Source organism: Lissotriton vulgaris, chromosome 12 (assembly GCF_964263255.1).
Source record: "Lissotriton vulgaris chromosome 12, aLisVul1.2, whole genome shotgun sequence".
NCBI classification, from domain to species: Eukaryota; Metazoa; Chordata; class Amphibia; order Caudata; family Salamandridae; genus Lissotriton; species Lissotriton vulgaris.
This window is the reverse complement of record NC_141700.1, coordinates 11859865-11880452: the sequence shown is the minus strand read 5'-3', so window position 1 is coordinate 11880452 and position 20588 is coordinate 11859865. Positions and strand designations below refer to the sequence as shown.

The window sequence follows — 20588 nt, the reverse complement described above, 5'->3', positions numbered from 1 at the left end:
GATAGATAGAGGGCGATAGATAGATAGAGGGCGATAGATAGATAGAGGGCGATAGATCGATAGATAGAGGGCGATAGATCGATAGATAGAGGGCGATAGATCGATAGATAGAGGGCGATAGATCGATAGATAGAGGGCGGGCGATAGAGTGAGGGCGATAGAGTGAGGGCGATAGAGTGAGGGCGATAGAGTGAGGGCGATAGAGTGAGGGCGATAGAGTGAGGGCGATAGAGTGAGGGCGATAGAGTGAGGGCGATAGAGTGAGGGCGATAGAGTGAGGGCGATAGAGTGAGGGCGATAGACAAAAGGAGCTAGCAGAGCGACAGACATGCTCTGACGCTGTGTGAGTCAGCTGCAGGCGGGGCAGATCCTGTCAGAGTACATGCTGTAGGCAGGGCATGCTTGGGAGTGTGGGTGAGGCTGCACAAAGGACTCGAAGAAAGTGTGTACGTTGAAATGCAATTCTGACAGGCTCAAGTGCTGTGTGGGTGGGACATGTGCAGATGCAAATGACATACAGGTTGGTCTCACGCAGCCGTGTACAAGGAGGTCCAGCAGACACTTGCTGGTATGAAAGCCATTAATGTTTAGCTTTATACATGTTGCTTATTTATCTTGCTCTGGGGGTACATCAATCATACATGGAAGGGGACATCGGTTTAAAAGCCTAGGACAGTGGCAGATGAATTTTCTAGATCTGGTGTTATCTCTCATGGGAGTCAACACTCTGCCAACAGCAGCGTGGAAGCCGAGTCAAAGCCCTTAAAGAGTGGCTCTTTGCTGCGGAACAGCTCATTGAGGGAAGGAAATTATAATAAAGCTGCCCCTGTAGTAAAACAATCTTCACTGAATGCATCTTCCCTGCCAGCTTCTCCTTCAAGGGCAGCTGCATGGCTTGCAAAGCAGTCAACAATAAAATCCACCACTGTACATGTTGTCCAAGATTAAGATATCTGAAAGGCTACGCAAATACAACAACAGCATATCCAGCCTACAGATAAAGTGCAGAGAAGAAGACCCTATGGTAGGCCTTCAAATGCTTCACCTAGGCTGTGAAATCCAAATTTGTCTTTTCTGCAGGGTCACAACAGATTTTTCGCCTTTTTCTGGACCCTATTTTGCTGGCTTTAGGAATCTTTTCTCTTTACCACTGCTGAAACAGTAGTTAAGTACCTGTGCTTTCGCTATAAAATGTGTGCTGCACATTGGAGCTCCCTATTTTGCTTGTTAACTTCCCTAAAAGTCTATTGTAAAGTGTATAACTGCATTGAAAGTTAAATGTCATATGTGGGCTGCCGCATACGTTCACACCACCCACATATGTGACAAAAATATATTTCTGCCAGATGCGCCATTGTGTTCTTACTAGTTTGAAGTTTAAATGCACTGCAGTGGCACATGGCTGGGAAACAGACATTGCAATGTAAGGAAAGCCTTTTTTCATATATTGATAAGTTACCCTTAAAAAGTGTGCCTCGTAAGCCTACAGTGCAGGGTGCTACTACATACCAATAGGGCACACTACATATTAGGGTTAGTGTGCTCTCACAATAAATTGAACCCAAAAGCTATCACTTTGTAGGCCTCGCTAGACACTAACATAAGGAGACTAAGTGGAATTACAATCTTTATTTTCTTCCTCTGCTTAGGAAAGGGAGAGAAAAATACTTCGGTTATTCGCTGCTTAGCTTTTAAAATCTAGCAAACACAACAAGATGATGGACGGAGTGCTGAAACTTTTCAAACACTCGCCCCCAGTCAAAAGATGTGGGTAGAATTCATTGTTCTTTCACTCACCACGCCACCCCAGTTTAGATTAAGCCATATGTACATCAGTCTTGACCCTGTGCCTCATGGAAACAGTCCACCCCGAAGTGCCAGGCCTGGTCCTCCCTGGTTCGCCCTATGTGGCAGAGGGTATGCACAGACGTGGGTCCCTTGCTCACTGGGCCACTGGATCAAAGCTAGCCTGGCTCATGAGGGGTGATACCCAGAAATTGGCCCCTGGATGCTTGTTTCCGGTCCAGGGAGCACCAGGTCTGGCAGTTCGGGCAGAACTGTTCCCATGAGGAGCAGGGTCAAGACTGACTTGCATTTGGCTGGGTCCAAACTGAGGTGGCATGGTAAGCAAATGAATGATGGATTAAACTCAGATCTCCTGACTGGAGAGGAGTGGTTGAAAGGTTTCAGCACTCCGTCCATCTTCTGGCGTTTGCTCTGTTCGTCCTATGTGGCAGAGGGTATGCCCAGACGTGGGTTCTTGCTCATTGTGCCACTGGATTCAGGCTAGGCTGGCTGATATGGGGCGATACCCCGGAAACAATCCCGGGAAGCTGGTTTCTGGTCCAGGGGAGGACCTGGCCTGGCAGTTCATGTTGGACTGTTCCCATGAGGAGTAAAGTCAAGACTGATTTGCATTTGGCTGGGTCAAACTGGGGTAGCATAGTGAGCAAAATAATGATTGATTAAACCCAGATCTCTTGACTGGGGCAGAGTGGTTGAAATGTTGCAGCACTACGTACATTATCTTGTTGTGTTTGCTAGCTTTTAAAATCTGACTGGATGACTTTTAATACATTTAGTGGAAAAGCAACGTTCTAAAAATGTTTCTGGGCAGCCTCTTGGGTTGGAATACACATCCTTGGCTGGGAGATTTAACAACTCTGGATGAAAAGCAATGGCCCACATAATGCCAAAGGGTGTTCCCTGCTGACTACTTAGCAGAGATTAGCCAGAAACAGCTGTCAGAACAAAGGACAGCATTAGCACTACCTCTTTTGATTTGGAGAGGCCAGGGAGGGATTTTCATAATCATCCCCAAGACCCTCATATTCAGTGAGTAGTTTTTCACCAGTCACTGGCTAGTGCACAGGATAAATCTGGCAGCTCAACTGCCACCTCCTCAGAACATTCTAGAACTTAATAAACTCGAGCTGAAGAAAAAGGCCCAGTGGGAAGATGAAGGATTAATTCGGATTCATCTGGAAAAGACTTGCACAAGGACTCTAAATCCTGTGGCCTCCCAGGGACTGGAGTTGTTCTCCAACAGACCCTGCAGGACACCTGGCTGGCGGCAGACCTGTAGCAGTAATAATGGGACCCCCTCAAAATTTAAAGTACGGCCAGGGAACAGAGGGGAAAAAATAGAGCACAGCAAAAGAAGAGGATGTTCCCTCAATGGCCACGATCTTTCGATACAGGTGTACATCACATTCTTGATATTAAAGGTGACAGATTCACAACAAACTTTTTATTTTCTTCAAAAAATATATGAAGCTTTTAATTTTTTATTTTAGCATTACTTTCAAGTTTATGTATTTTTCATAGAATTTGAATTCATAAGAAACATGTAATCACAATATTAACATTTCATAAATAATTTCATGGTTCATACAAAGAAAGAGAGAAAATGACAATAACTATATGTGAAAAAAGACAATTTATACAAGTACATATACCCCTGATATCACACAAACAATCACAAAATGCTAACACATTCATACTCTAATTACATTCACATCCACAACATCTGAAAAAGGAATCTCGGTTCTAATTGGCAGGGAAACCCCTGCCAAATAACGAGTCTCAAAACACAGTATGAGACCCCGCACTATGGTTGACGCGCGTTTTGGCAGACCTATACCTTGAGGATGTGGGAAGTGGATTCCTTGTGTGACCATTTGCCCTGGATTTGAAGTTGGCCTGTATGGGCTCCCCATCCCAGGAGAGAGGCATCCATGAATGTGGTCTGAACAGGTATCTCCTTGTGAAACGGGATCCCTCATAGGAGATTGGTGAGATAGCACTACCATTTGATGGACCAGAGGGCATGTTGAGACAATTGAATCCGGTCTTCCCAATCTCCTGTTCACTGGTCCCATTGGTCTTCTGGGCATTCCCGTAGAGATCTCATATGGAGACGTGCATTCGGAACGAGGAATATACAGGATGCCATCGAGCCCAGGAGCGAGGACACCTTTCACACAGTCGGGCTAGAGTGCCATGAGAGCCGAAGAAAAAAAGGAAAAGATTGGAAGTCCAATTGAAGTGCAGCTGAGCCTCCTGTAATGTGGATGCCTTGATTAGCCAATTGTCTAAATAGGGGTGGACAAACACTTTGCGTTTCCTCAGATGTGTGGCTACCACTGCCATGCATTTGGAGAAAGTCCTGGGTGCGGACTTTAGGCCAAATGGAAGTACACTATATTGGTAGTGGCTGTTCCCCACTGCGAACCTCAAGCATTTGCAATGCTTTCTTACGATGGGAATGTGAAAGTATGCAGCTTGAAGGTCGATTGTGCATAACCAATCTCCTCGATGTAGCTGGGGGTAGATTTGGTGAAATGCAAGCATTCAGAACCTCTCTCTCCGAATCCACTTGTTGGCCGTCCTTAGGTCGAGAATGGGTCTGAACTTGTTCTTGTCTTTCTTGTTGACAAGAAAAAATCTTGAGTATAACCCCCTGACTCTTAAAGAAGGAACGGGTTTCACCACCTTTTTCTGTAAGAGAATGCTCGCTTCCAGTTGTAACTGGTGCAACTGAAATCTGGATTGTTTCGGAGGTATTGACGGTGAAGGGCTGATGAATCTGAGCGGGTATCCATAGCGAACAGTATTCAGCACCCAATTGTCTAGCTTTATTTTTTGCCACTGACAGATGTCGGATGCTTCCCCCTACCAGAGCGGATAACGGAAGAGGGGGAAGACAGGATTCAGGGTTTTGCACCAGCTGGCATCTTGCCTCCTTGAGCAGGCTGCTGGCCTGATCTTCCTCTTGTCTGTCTTTTCTGATAAGGCTGGTTGGTACGGTTGTTGTGTACCTGACTGGCGGCCCGGCTACCACTGAGGGGTTTGAACCCTCTGTGTAGAATAGCAGCATTGAAAAGGTCGGAAAGATTTAAGCTGCTCCTTAGGTCTTTCCAGGCCTACGGCTTTTAGTGTCTCCATTTCTGCCTTCATCCTGGCCATTTCCTTGCCTGCATGAGGTCCGAGAAGAGTCGTACCTAAAAACGGGAGATTCAGGATGCGTTGTTATGATTCAGGCTTAAGCAGTGTAAGGCGTAGCCATGAGTGTCGCCCTAGTGACACGCCGTGGCAATACTCATGCACAGCTAGAAGGGATGTGTCAGCTGCTGTGCTTATAATTTGATTAGAGACCATCAGACCTTCTACCAGGATCTCATTAAAGTCCTCTCTTTCGTCTCTGGGAAGGTAATCCGCAAACTACTGGATCAATTCCGACAGTGCCCTGTCATATCTGCCTAACAAGGCTGTGGCACTAGCAACTTTCATGACAGTCACTGCTGTGTTGCAAACCTTCCTCCCCACCGAGTCCATTTTGCGGCTCTCTTTATCTGGAGGCACTGTCGAAGTTGGAGCTGTGGAATGTTGCTTCTTCGCAGCCACCACAATAACAGAATCCGGAGTTGGGTCGATCCTTAGGAAAGCAAGGTCCTGCTCCGGAGGGCGGTATTCTTTCTGCAGCCTGCAAGGAGCGGACTTAATAGTAGAGGGCGTCAGAAAGGGTTCCAAATCGCTGATTCTAAAAGACCCGGCACCAGAGGAAGCAAGGGACGCGACGCTTGTTTTTGTTGAAGAGTCTCAAATATGACGGAAGTTGTTGTGTGCGAATGGAGACTGGAATGTTCAATTTTGAAGCAACCCTCACTAAAACGCCTTAAAACGTTGAAATGTCATCAACTAGTGAAATCCGCGGGGAGGAGAATCAGACAGTGTAGGAGAGTATCTGCCTGTGCTTGAAGAGGAAGTGTCCCTGGTATGTCTAGAATGAGACCTTCCTAGATGACGGCGACGATGTGAATGAGTAGAGGAGCATCTATGACTGCAAGACCTATACCTCGTGTGAGATCTAGAGCTCTGTCTTCGTGGTGGATTTGGTGGAGGAGGTGGTGGAGGAGGTGAGGAGGAGGTAGAGGCAGTGTCGGAGCTCTTTGTTTCACATCTGGAATAGAAGGTGGAGACTGCTGATGAGATGTTGAAAAAATAAAACGAGACTAGATGGAGAATAGGTTCGGGAGTAATCCGAATTGGGCGTGTAAATACGTCTTCTCCTCTTACGCGCCTCCTGAAGTCTTGAAGATGGTGACAAAGTCCCTGAAGAAGTTCTTTGAGTCCCTCTCAACATCCATCTACTCATCAATGGCGACCTTCGATGTCGCCTCGAAGGAGGATCTCATCTCGACATTGAATGCCGACCTCTCTGCGTTGACCGACGGTGGGATTGTGTCGATGATCGATGGTGATGACGAGTCGATTGACAATGATGACTTGGTGTCAATCGACAGAGGTGTCTCGACATCGAGCAACTGTGCCGGTGCAATAAGGTTCTCGACCACGACCTACGAGGTGTCACCGTCGGCGGTGACGTTCCTGAAGCCGAACAAGGTGGTCTCGTCGTCGGCTTTGTAATCGATGTAGAAGATCTTTTTCTCGACGTGGAACGTCGACATCATTTGGACGCAGAGCCCTGGGTCAACGGCGAACAGGTTGCGGTTGTACCTCCTCTTGGCGTCATCATCCGCGAACAGGACCGGCCCTGTTTTTCAGCCCTTCTCCTGCCGGGGAGGCTGAAGATGAAGCCCTGGAGAGGAATGTCCCTCTCCTTGCCATGAAGTCCTGCCTGAAGACTAGGCCTGTTGTTTTCTTCACTCTTCTGCTCCTTGAAGCCGGATCTTCTCTCGGTCACACAGAGTACGCTTAGAGAAGGTTCTACAGATGGAACGGGAGTCAGGAACATGAGAAGCAGGAAGGCAAATTATGCACACTCTGTGAGGATCAGTCTTGGCCTTCTTCCTACCACAGTCTGAGCACTTATCAGAAAGGGATGGCATGTTTGAGTGAAAAACTGCAAATTTTCTGTCAGAAAAAGACAGAAAGACGACGAGGAAGACCAAAGACGTTGAGTGAAGTAGTTATCAGCTAAATTCAGAAGTGAATTTTGAAGAGAAACACCAAATTGGTAGAGCTCATTGCTCCAGGGTCCTGATAGCAGGAGCCGGAAAAAAGAACTGAAGTAACTGCCACTGGCTGTGCATGATGGGATACTGGTGGTCTCTGGATTCTTAAAGGTACAGCTTCTATTTTTAAGACATATAATGGCCGCCTTATGGGGATCTTCTGTCCTTTTTGTTCATCTCTATCTTGAAAAAGGGGGTTTGTGAAGGGGATTATTCGGTGTTAAACCCTACAAAAAACACAAAATGTAGTATACTGGCCGCCTTTTCTTCTGTTCAAGATGAAGATGCAGCCAGTGTAGCCTATGTATTTAGGCGCATTATTGTCTTTCTATCTCTTAAGTGTCTTTGCAGGCCTTTCTGAAGAAAGGCGGAAAATATCCACTTAAGAAGAAATATCAAAAGAAGTGCTCCGGGGTCCCCGCACGTGGGCAGGACTATTCAAGTGCTTATGACTATAGATGGAAATCCACGTGGGGTCTTACCTAGGACATTGGTGCTCTAGAGCCCCGACGAGATTCATTTTATCCATGCATGCTAGGTTGCACATGTTGTTTGAAGGTGAATTCCAGGTCTCTAACAAAGTTTTATCTGGAAGAGCACTAAATAATGAAGCATTCAGAGCACAGAATAAGGAGCGGTGAGCCACACCTGCTCTTCTTGTGCCTGAATAATGTCAGATTGTGAATTTTGGTGCAAGTCAGCCCCTGGACAACCACACTTTTTTTAATGGAATTGAGTGTCTGAGGGAAGTCCTGTGCGTGCCATTGTTGGTGCTGTTCATGTGAACATTAAACGCATCAAAGATGGTCAGGGTGGGGGTAGTCACAGAAGATGATGAACATCTGCCCCCAGGCCATACAAGGACCAACAGCAGGGGTAGAGGGATCAACACGATTTTATAAAGGAGGTTATGAAAGACAGATAATGCAATAGAACAGAGAGCATAGAACAAAAAAGACAGCAGGAGAACACAGAGCAAAGAGAGGGAAGAACACAACAGGATGCCATGACCCCGGAAGGAAAGCACGAAAGTGGTTTTAAATTGAATTTGCTTCAAGAGATGGATGTGGGTGTAAGCCAATAAAAATATACACCAAGCCACCATGGCAGCTACTTGGCAAAGTGCTCCTGTCAGCCTCATTGCAGAGAGAAACTAATAAAATTGAACACTATGTAATTTGCAAGTGTACTCAAAGTGGAACTGTCGCTGACTGTTACCCTTTTTCCATTTCCCAGTGTTCCTGAAGTGACTGCTGCGTTATCTGCAGTCCTAATCCCTCATTCCCCAGACACAGCTATGGGTGTTTACAATAAAGGCTTACACTGGCGATTGGTCTTTCAGCTACCAGTATCATTTTTGTAGCTGGAAACTGAGGTGTCAACCAAACTTCCTCCTTCTCTTAGTATTATGAGAACATCAGTTTAAATTTAACAGGACTCTTGTGCTCTAAATATCAATTAGGAAAATATCCACCTATTGGAATTACTAATCCAAAAATTGGATATTTTTTTTAATTGTATATAGGAGAGAATATTGCTGTCGGATGATATTTTGCTAACAGCACTTTGACGTATAATCTGTGCTGTGCATCGAAAGTCTGCCAGTCTCGGTCCAGCAAACAAATTCCTCAATGCTGTTGTGGATGTGGCTTGCCCAGTTGGATCCACACACCTAACAAATGCATTCAGTTGTCACAAAGGGCATTTATGCCACTTCAGGGTTCTCAGAAAGAATGAACCACTTCAAACAAGCCACAGCAGAGGAAATTGCCCCTTTACTTTGAGCTCAAACAATACATTCTCAGAGAGCCTTTTCTAAATGATTTGTTTGTTAATAGTCAAAACATGCTGCAGGGACGAAGACCGCTCGACTTCAAACATTAAAAGCAATCCCTATCCAGTGGGCGAGGAATTTGAGGGCTCTCCCTTGGCTGCCTTACTGCCTAACCGTTGGACACCAATCTCACCCTTCCTGCCTCAAGCATCTGAGAGGCGACAAGTTGTCACACGGGATCAGAGATACAAAAGCACAAGACAACTTGTAACCAATAGGCAGCAACCCAAGTCAGTATGGGTATTGTCTATCTAGTGCATGCACCTAGAGGAATGCAATATGCCAGCTTGCGAGGGTAGTATATACCTGCACTAAAACACAGGATGTTGGACAGAAAAAGAGACTAGTGCTCTGTTTCATTATGGTCTTCTCGTGTGGATGTTTATCCTGCCCTTCCGCGTGGTTTCCCTGCACCCACTGGAGTTTGAATCTCCAGGATTAGAAAGTAAAAAAGTGTTTTTCTACATTAATTTCTTTTGTAAACATTGTACCTTTTTTGCCAAGCTGTCTGCCTTCTCAGCTATACTGAGACAGTGCATCTGACGCCTAGGGCACTAAATCATGTAATTGGGCTGGAGAAAGTTTTACTTGGGTGCCCTGGGGTACAATTTGGCGAAGGGCATTCTCAGCCAGGACCTCTGTTCCTGCTCTTTATCCAAGTGGTCCCTCCAGCTTCTGCCACTGTAAATGAGCACGCTTCACACTCCTTGCACCAGTGCTACCTCTGGGACCAGACTAGCACACACCCATGACTGGATATGCTGTTTTCTGAGACTTCCAAATACCAAAGGTCGGGGCCAAGGCAGTGACCAATAACAGCTATTCCAGGTCTCAAAGATAAAGGAACAGACCAAGGAAGGGCTGTGGCAGACGCACTCCACCGCAGGGCATATACGAGTTGAGGAAGAGGGGAGTGCAGCAAGGAGACCCCAGAGTCCCGATAAGTGGCTGCTGTCTCTTCTCTTAACAGAGGGGTTTCGTAGAGAAAGGAGCACGGAAGGTACATATAATGGGGGTCAGGGGTGGTTAGGACTGAAAGCCTAGAGCCCCAAAGGATTGGGTAACAGAAGAAGCAGAGTTGGATCTAAGGATTTGGCACAAAAATCACAGAGGATCAGACTGGTTAAAATAGAGACTAGTGGCTTTGCAGACACTTAAGTTTGAAGAAGGATATAATGCAATATCTGAACAATGTAGTGTCAGGAGCTTGTCCTGTGCAGAAGCAAAATATTACAGGCATTCAAACTCTATTTAAAATCCAGAAGTGCTGTCAACATTCCCCCTTTGCTCTATCATCATGTGAAGGGGTCTGTGACAAAGAACATGGCGACTATCAATGTAGAGCATTTACAAAGTTCTTGAAATATGTCCTCTTAAGACCACGTTATTATATAGAGTAAAGGTTACTCAGACAACTCTACCCTTGCAGCTCTTCCACGGCTGCAAATCCTCCCAAACAGCAAGGGTGGTATCATCAGCCCAAGAACCTATTACCTGCACCTCCATCATCAAAGTCGATCTAACTTATTACGCAAGTCGCTTAGAAGCGACTTCCTGAGACCTAAACAATTTTTAATGTTCCCTTCAGAGAGGTAGCAGGAGTAAGTGAGCAACTAAAAGGCCTCCATCCTTGTTGTTCGATGCTTTGAACTTACTAATTATGAAAAATACTGAATTACCCAACAATGTTCCTTCCCCTTGACCCAAACATATATGGAATACAGGTCCAGTGGATCAGTATTTTTGTACTCTTAGGGACTTCAAGATAGATCGCACTAGCTCAATGAGGTGGTTTACCTGGGACACACCTCTGCATGTCGCTTTCCCTATCCTCAGGGGCCTGGACTGAACCGCGAGCACTAGACACATCAGCTGCGGCGGCCCAGAGAGGAGACTAGCGCTTGTTGCTGTAAGAGAGAAAAGTCCTGATCAGGAAGGCCAGGGTAAGGTCCAGTTGACTGCAGCCACATGCAGGGCACCTTGATCAGTAAGCTGGTCAGGAACCGAGTAAGACCCTATGCCCAGTGGGTCAGAATCGATAAACAGAAGCAGAAGCACCATGGGGAGCACTCCAGAATTGCTGACACCCTTGCCATGTCTTGGTCCATGTAAGTATGTATGCATTTGTGGCTGTAGAAAAGAAACCTAAATGGGGCGTCTTAGCCAGGGGTGTTGGGACACTATTCAATATTATGTATATTAAGTACGGAATCATACATTTTGAATGCCACTGTTCCATCATATTTTTACAATTTTAGAACCACCATGACATGACTTTCATTCAAGTGCAAGAGTGGTACTGGAATACTGGTTCCTAGGTTTGCTTGGATTCTAGACAGTGTCTCCTGCCCCTGTGAGGACAGGCCCTCCTTGAAAGGTGTCCAAAAAATGGGAGGGATGACAATGAATTTAAAGACAACAGTTGGACCCTTCATCATGACATTTTCATAAGTGGTATAACAGAGGAGCAACCTCATCAACATACCTCGGCGATGGGAGACAGAAGTGGAATTATACTACCAGGTTCCGCAGGGAATCCTGACCCATAAGATCATAGACTTTGGAGTGTATCTACTGATGCTTAGCAAAGGGATGAACAGATTTCCAAGTGGCAACCCTGTTAGTGTCTGGCATCAGTATGTTCATCACAGGAGCAAATGCAGGAGCCTCCCCCGCGGAATGATCCTTGGAATCACCCATTCAAGATCTGCTGGCTTTTAGTAGCAGGTGATGACGGAAACTCCTCCCAGCCATCTCTTTGATCACACATGCTGGACTAACACGTCCTTTGCTAAAGAGCTTGTAGTGACATAATAAGAACACATATTCGAACCTTGTGCTCTACCTCAAGTTCTTGACAGACGGAATACTCCTCAGCCAACCACATTGCATAGGACCACAGATGGACAAGTACCCTGCCCTCCAATGATGCATGGTACCCGACGGTCAGCCAGTAACCGGAAGCAAGAAGCTCATTTTTACCTTCCATTTGAAAGAATGCGTTGGCTTCAAAGCACATGAAGCGAAAAGGTTCTATTCAAAGGAGGATTCTTACCAGACTGATCCCACTCCAAGCAGGAGATGACCTCATTGTGACCAGAGTTGATGGAGTACACGTCCCACGGATGCTCTGTGTCCAGTATATGGATCATGTGGGTAAGGTCTAAGGAAAAAGAAAAAAAGCTGAAAACAACTTTCAGAGCACCTGTTACCGAACCAGGGATATTCCAGGAGATCAGGCAATCACAGGCATCATCTAGCATGTAAAACACTTCATGTATCAAATACTAATTATTAATTTGCCCACTATGGCTTTAACATAGAGTCACCCTGTGAGACCTGGGGTTACCAGCTCTTATGGGGGTAGCATGGCACGAGCAGCAAGGCAGCCAGGGGCTTGTGTGTAAAGCAGCTACTTGACGCACACATCCAAGGAAACACACAGTGGCGCAATAATGGAGACCACACCAGTAGTTGTGTTTAAAGAATCAAGATCTTTTATATAAGTTTTAGATTAAAGCGTTGCAGCATTAATTCATCAACATTTCAGATAAGCATTTCATTGGGATATTTCATAAAGCATATTCAGAATGCATTTCTGATCAATAGGTGAGCATTACGTTTAAATAATAACCAGTTCATTTAGCAGTAAAATGCTAACTAACCCCGCCTGTCGCAACAGACTCTTCGACAGGCAAAGGGGTACCTGTATTAACCTGGAGGATCCTACAAGAAGCGACTATAGTAATGCATTTAGATATCACACCTCATGGTCGCTTTTCCTCAAAGGTAGTAAAACATATCGGTAGTACTTATCAGTCCCACCAGGAACTCTAAAGAACACAACCTTTAATCATATGTGACAAGCCTTTCTTCTTGTGAATATGGGTCGGCTAGCGACCTGGATCAGATCATCAGAATACTATGGAGCCCACCTCTGTAAGAAAATTCAGTACAGTGAAGTGAATCTCCCTCTCATTTCAGGCTTGTAAATATGGTGCACTATAGCATTTCAATAGAGAATTTGATTATGCGATTCAATAAAGCATCTCAAATAAGCAGGCAAATATGCCTTTCAATGAGCATTTTAAATAAACATACAAGTATGCGTTTAACTCTCCCGAACAGGGCGGAACAGGCAACTTGGGCCAATTCAATAGGTTCATAGGCATAAGCAGGTATAAGCGGTCACTTAGGAGCCTTGCAGAAGCGTTAGGCTCCTCGGGGCCAACAGGGCCCAGTCTCACTGTTCCCCGGGGGAGGGGCGAACACAGGGCCTTCTCCGGCCTTCCGCCCTCCTCCCGCAGGGGTTACCTGGATCTTCGGCACTTCCCGGCCCTTGCGTAGCTCTCCAAGGCCTCGGATGACCGGGCGCGGTGCAGAGGACAACTGCAAAGCACCAGCGCCGGTCGCGAGGCAGGTAACACACTGCGGGGGGAAATTGGGGGGTGTATTTAGCTTCGGGCCTCCTTCGCAACGGAGGCTAAGGCCGCAGGACTCTTCTCCGTGTCTCCGCTCAGGGACTGGGGCACGGTTCCACGGACCACTCTGGGCTGTGAATTCGGGGGCGCGGCCGGTGACGCGACGCGCGCCCGTCACGTGGTCCGGGCTGACAAAGGCTTCAGACTTGGTGCAGCCTATGCTCCTACGCGCAGTTACTTCAGGGCGCGTCACGGACACAGTTACTTCAAAGCGCTTCAGGCACAGTCACTTCAAAGCGCGTCAGGCACAGTTGTTACTTCAAAGCGCTTCAGGCACAGTCACTTCACAGCGCGTCACGGACACGGTTACTTCAAAGCGCTTCAGGCAAAGTTACTTCAAAGCGCTTCATGGACACAGTTACTTCAAAGCGCTTCAGGCACAGTTACTTCAAAGCGCTTCAGGCACAGTTACTTCAAAGCGCTTCAGGGACACGGTTACTTCAAAGCGCTTCAGGGACACGGTTACTTCAAAGCGCTTCACGGACACGGTTACTTCAAAGCGCTTCACGGACACGGTTACTTCAAAGCGTGCCAGGCACAGTCTCTAGCGCTTCTGAGGGGAACAGGCAGGGTTTGCGCGGGACAGTTGGTCCAATACCTGGTTGATCCTCAACAGTCTTCTTGTCAGATAATCAGTCTTCTTGGCGCTTGGATAGCTTTGCGCCCTTGTGATGTTGTTGCTTCCACAGGGGGGGGGGGGGGGGGGGGGGGCTAGGGGTGAGTTGGCTGGTCCCTGGGTTTCCTGACGCTGGCCAGATCAGGGGGCTAGTCTAATGTACCTCACTCAACTTAAGAGGCAGCACCTCAATCCTGTCACTCTCAGTGGCATAAGCCCCTCACTAGGCCCTCCCGCCTAAACTCCTGCGTGGGTCCCCCAGGTCAGTGATGTCCCAACCGACTAGAAGGTTTCCCTCCTTTTCCTTATATAGTGTCAGTTGACAGTTGGCAGTGGCAGTTGGTGCCTCCCCTATTCTGGAAGGTTCCAGGAGCTTCCCTCATTCTAGCTATGGGCAGGCTGGCATGGCAACATTGTTTAAGGGTTCCAGCCAGCTCCTGGCTACTAGAGTGCACCTAAAAAGACCATGCTGCAGTAGCAGTGGTCAGTGGCAGCCATGTTGGGGAAAGACAAGCACCTGCATCTAACATTACTTTTAATAATACACAGGGCATTACAACCTCACAGGGTCTATTCAATTACAGTACAAGGGGGGACATCTGGAATTAGGGGAAGCAAAAAGCGAAACATTTCTGTGAAAAGGGCCAAGTCCAACACACCCACTCCACCACTATCAATATGTTAAGCAGGAACTGGAGCAATCAAGGTTTCTGTTAAGTTGTGAGGAATCTGTGATAGAATCCTGTCTACTCCTTTGCGGCTATCAGGAACATTTGTCTTTAGAAAAGAAAAAAGCTTCCACAACTGAAACAAAACAGAATTAACAAACATTTATGCTTACATTTTCCAGAAATATTGCTCTCCAAAGTGCCAATGATCCAATCCTGCCCGACCTGGTTATGGTACGGAGATAAAGCAGCCTATCTGCGTGAGCGATGCCAGGGTCCTCACACTAGCTCTGTGTCGCGTAGTTTCTCCTTCCAATCACATCATACTAAAAGGTCCTAAGGGATAGGGTTCTGTGTAAGTCAACAAATCCTGAAAATACTTTGCTGGCTAGAGTGTCATAAAGTCCTTCTAATGATTTTAAAAACAAATACACAACAAAAGGCCATAAAGATTAGTACCATCTCGAAAAATGGTACAGAAACCTTCTGAAAAGTCCTGAACCCATCCCTTTTCTCTTAAACACTCTGGCTCTGACAAGCAAAGCTGGTAATCAGGCTTTCACCAGCACTTGGTTGTGCTGTAGATCACAAGGGCTGTTTGTGCAGATAGAAAACGTGTTTGTGACAGCAGCCGCTCGGACTCTAGGAAGCCCTTCATTGGACAGAGTGGGGCAAACGCTGCACTAGACGCTGCACCGAAAATAATCCTCAGCGCATCTTAGACCGTTCAATAAAGCAGTATCGTCAATGTCCTAACACTAGAAAAAGTTGTAAAAGACTTGTCAGTTAGACAACAGAGTTGATATGGGGGGGCAGGGGGGAGGTCGGAGCAACAAAGGAGCAACTCTAACTCGGGGTGCTACTTGGTAGTTAATTTACCTACATTAACATCATTTGTATGCAAGAGAGTGAGGAAAGGAGGGGGTTATAAACTGAAACAACTTCAAATGGGAGCTACGAGGAAACACATTATACACACTTTAAAAAAGGTTCAAACTGCAGCAACAAGAAGCATAGCCAGGGAGTCGCAAATAAATATGAATCACGTGGATTCTGCATTAATCTGATTTCAATACCAGTCTAATCCCCCAGTAAATAAACAAATAATAAATCCAGGATTTGTAAAGCCCAGCAAATCACCAGTGAGGGTCTCAAGGCGCTGATAGTAGACACGGGGAGATTAAGGGATTTACCCAGAATCACAAGATGTTGACGCCGACGCATGCACACAAACCTGGTTCCCACCTGCTCCAAAGTCTGCAGCTCAGGCCATTACGTCACATCCTCTCCCCAAAAAGAATCTCTAAATATTGCTCTTTTCCTCTTAAAGTATTGAAATGTGTCTTTTTTCTGATATCCCATTATACTCAAGCACAGTTGAACAGGGTGAAAACTAAGGCGTTGTATTCGAATCCTAGACAGAGCGTAACATAAGGAGAAAATAATTTAAGCTTCTAACCTTCCATTCTTGGTCGGCGCTTAGATAGCAGGTCCCAGTGTTAAAAGCCCTGCACCCTCCGACCCCCGACCCCCACCCCCCCCCCCCCCCCCCCCCCCCCCCCTCCGACACACACTGAAAGAGAAGTTGTTCAATTCAGACAGCTCTTGGAATACTTGATGCACCCATACATTTTACACTAGGGTCAGGTCAACAAGGAGGCATGCCCTCTATGTGATAAAAATGTGCAGTGAAGGGGCGCCTCCTTTGCTGTCGTCTGCAGGTCCCCATACGGAATGTTGAACAAATCTACTCACAATGGGCCTTTTCTTTTCCTGTTCTGTGGAGTTTGCCCCGTTGTCCACAATCCATATTTTTCCAAATCATTGTATGCATTGTACTAACCTGGTTTCTTCCACACTGGTTTCTCTATTCCGCCCCCACGCACCAATGACGTGTCCTCTCACATGCAGATTTGTTCCCTTCAATACGTTTAATTTAATATCCGTTGTCAGTACCAAAGCATTGTGATAATGTATGCAAAGTATGTTTACATCTTAAATAGGCCCTGGAACGCATTTTGACAATTTGAGCACAATACAAGAGCATGCATACTTAACAGCCCACCTTAAGGGCTTCCTCTAAATAGAAAACTCAAAATATCACAACAATACCTCAACGCAATGGTGCACCATTTAAGTTGGAGAGATCTGGATAGACAGACTGACGAGGAGGGACAGACAGAGAAGAGAATGGCGACCCAAATAAAGATTAAAAGAGATGAAACCAAATACAGAGAGGCGAACAAGGCGAACAGTTAGATGAATATATATGGACACAGAAAAAAAACCTTTAAAGAGATAAAGAGCCGCTAAAGGTGAAATAAAGAACGAGCAGCTAAAGGGGCGAAGAGACACTGGGGACACAGAAGACATTCCCTGATAAGGCACTGCGGCAAGAGCACATGGGACGCAGAGGTGTCGCTGCTATAATAACTGCTCATTTCAAAATTACAAAAGTGTGCTCTGTACTTAAGTAGAATTAAAAGTCATTAACATATTTTCCTGTATCGCGGATTGACACTATTTTTATGGGTGCCATTTTTAAAACGTCCAGATTAGAGTGAAGCAAGCAGAAAAAACACACACACACACACACACACACAAAAGGAGTAGACAGAGATGGGAAAGAGGCAACCGCCCAGCAGGTCACCTTTCTCTTCTTCATTCTTCAGGTCCGTCGTGAAGGCGATAAGATTGCGGCAAGACCATGCGCACACCAGCGGGATTGAGGGGCAGTGGTTACTCTTGGGCCGGCGGTCCCACTCGCAGACGTAGGCCAAATCCATGGTGCACCCAGTGTCCGCCTGCGTGCCCGACAGGTCACAGCACCAAGCCCCTGAAACAGAAAGAGAAGGTGAACCACAATGGCTGCCCCTCGCAGACCTCCATCTTCTCACAATCTCCCATCAGTTGCGGCTCTCTAGACGAGCAGATAACCAGGTGCCGCAATGAGGGCTGCAGCTACCAATAAAAGACTGTTGAGAAGCAAGGGAGACAAGAGGCTTCCTTTGGCACAATAGGTGCTCGGCCCACACTAAAGCAAGCGAGTTAAGAGTCTTCCTTTGGCACAACAAGGGCTTGGCCTACACTCGCTTCCTTCACATTCCAACATCCAGTCTGCGATCCTAGGCTTCGATGTGAGCGCACGCGGCATTATCCCTCCATGGATGCACAGTATCCCTCATCCCACAAGACTTTACATAGGATCACATCCACTCATTTGCTCTCCCCCCTTAACATCAAAATACCATAACAGAAAACCAGCAGTACCGAGGAAAGTAATGAAAGGAGATGGTGTAAAAAAACATTTTTTTTAAAGAAGGAGTGTGGGGTGCTGGGGGTGGATCTGTGCGACTTAAAAATACCTGCCTAGTTTCCCTATGGTCCTGCTGAAAAGTCAATAGGGGTAAGGCTTGAAACATGTTCACCCTTTAGGAAACAGGGTACATGGCACCTAATTTCCTAAGCCGCCCCCCTCCCCTGTTTTCAATCATACCGGCTAGAGGTCTAAATAAATAGGTTAAACCTAATGGGCAGGTATTTTTAAGACATACAAACCAACCCCCACTCCTATTTTATACACCATCTCCTTTATCATTGTATAAAACTTTGTTTTCTCCAGTTCAGGGTTACCTTCCTCTGTACTGCTGGGTTTCTGTTATGGTATTTTGATTCACCATCTCCTTTATCATTGTATAGTCTTGAAAGTGTTCCCACCTATTCCGTAGGTGGCAGCACGCCCCACCCCGCAGCGGAACAGGATGGACCCAACGATGAAGCATGTCACCAAGGCAAAAACGTTGTTTTCTCCAGTTGAGGGTACTCTGGGTTTCTGTTATGGTATTTTTATTTATAATGCTGCCTGCAGATCCCCTCTAACAGACATTTAACAAAAAGATCTCCAACAAGAGCGTCAAGTGACAGAGGGAACCCAGGCAACAACTGGCGGCTCCGTATGAGGAGCGACCCGAGGATGAAGCATGCCTGTGAGGTGATCGAGGGTCTTTAAACATGTACACCCAGGAGAATAAGACACACTCCAATAGCATATATTTCAGTCCACCAAGATGGTTAATGTGACTGACTTTGAGGGGCTGCTTGAACAAAGTATATTTGTCTCAAATATTTTACATCGGGAGGAGATACTTCAGACTTTTCTTACCTCACCCCTCCCCAAACCTCATCCACTCAATCTGTCAAGATCAGACTTTGACAACAGATTGCCCAGAGCAGCACAGCACACCTGACACCTGCTGGCTTTACTCTACACTTCAAAAATAGCAGGTTGGATGGAACCTCTGCATGAGGGAGAATCGAGTGCATTAATAATCTATATTGTTGTGTATATATGAAACATGCACATACGGTGAAGGCCAACAATATTCTCACCTTTGTGGTAACCACCCCACCTCTGTGGTTTAAACATCTGAAAATAATTTTGCTTTTCTCTTATAGAACCAGAGCACAAACTAGATTTTTGTTTCAAGCAGGAGTTGGTATGCTGTACGAGTAACAAGGCAATCTCCTCCTTTTTAAATATTCATCTTCCAATTGGATGAAACTGTGGTAGGGGGACTTTTGCATCTGTAGTGTTGTGTGATCATGTGCAGTAGGACCCATGTGTTCCTCAGCATACTCTTTCAAAATTATGTAATCAGTGGGGTGTTTCTGGTTGTGGTCAATAAAGTTGGTGATGCAATACTTTCAAACAACAGTTACATGCTGAAGAATAAAGACGTGTGTTACAGAGCTCCGTGTGTGGCGAAGTCCTTCAGGTGCTCCAGAACTGGAGTGGATGCGGCAACTGGCAACGAGCAGGGGATACGTGCCCAGAAGAAATAAGACTGACCTCCCTGAGGGTCTGCTCTAGCTCTTACGAGGCCCTAGAAGAAGTTGAAGGCCCTACAGAGAAGCACCGCCAGAAAGAGCACCAGAAGACCACCGTTCAGGCAGAAAGAGGAGATTCTGCGCCATCGTCCATACAAAAAAGAAACGCTAAGGGGAGCAGCAATCAAGTATAAGCAACAAAAGTCTACTCACCGGTGTAAAGCAGAAAAAGCACCTTACAACCTCAAATCTGGTGAGGCGACTCAAGAGCAAACACGGGGTTGTGTCTACAAAGCCATTGGTCCCTGCAGAAATGACCAAAGTGACCGCTAGTAGCATTCAGCACAACTGAGAAGGTCTTCAAAAATTGAAGTTCTCCAATGGCTGAAGAGAGGAGCGCTGAATATGGAACAGCTATGTTCCTGAAATTTCCACCACCCTACGACACCACCAAAAGACAGAATATTGCATCTAGATCGAAAAGTTCGATGACTTCACAGATTCTTTAGAAGAAGTAGATAACAAGAAGATCATCAAATACTTAAAGAACCTTGCAGGTGATGGAGCAAAAGAAGCGATACAGAAAATATCACAAACTGCTGAAGTATCATACCGTCAAATCAAAGAAACACTGGAAGCCAATTTCAATCCAATGGTAAATGTATTAATGGTACATTTTCAACTAGGCGAGACAGCAAGCTGGTGAAACGATGAATGAATTTGTCGAAAGATTTGATGCCCTCAAACACTGCAAGTTCAGTGAATTCAATGACGAAGAAGTAATGTGTCTCAGAGTCATCGATGGTTACCTCTCCGATTCGTTCAGGTGATGCATGCTGAGAGAAACACTCATTCTAGAAAAGGTACTCATGGCTGTGAGAGCTGAGGAACGTGCAGACTGACAGGCCGCTGATATGGAATCTGGAATAGCCCCAAATGAATCAGCGCTGATCATGGAAAAGGAAGCAGAAATACTAAGTGGGGGCCCATTAGACGATGTCTCAGAAGAAAAAGAAATTGTGTTTCCGATGCCGATTCTCATTTCCACATGAAGGAAAATGTCCAGCTGTACATGCAAGGGCTGTGGGAAAGAAAACCATGTCATAACGGCCTGCAAAGTTAACTCCTTAGGAGCGTCGAACGCTCAGCGCCCAGTGCTGAACGTTCGAATAACGGGTGCTGGCC

General features: G+C 46.1%; 1 protein-coding gene across 1 annotated transcript in view; it reads right to left on the bottom strand.

The window, feature by feature from the left end:
* MED16 (mediator complex subunit 16) overlaps positions 1–20588 on the bottom strand; it is a 110912-nt gene that overhangs the window by 71188 nt on the left and 19136 nt on the right. Inside the window, exons 2-3 of the mRNA XM_086946721.1 lie at positions 17227–17412; positions 11867–11974 (exon numbers count right to left, since the gene is read on the bottom strand). Of these exons, the coding sequence (XP_086802847.1) occupies positions 11867–11974; positions 17227–17362 (244 nt within the window). The 5' untranslated portion in view covers positions 17363–17412. The remainder of the gene's footprint in view (positions 1–11866; positions 11975–17226; positions 17413–20588) is intronic.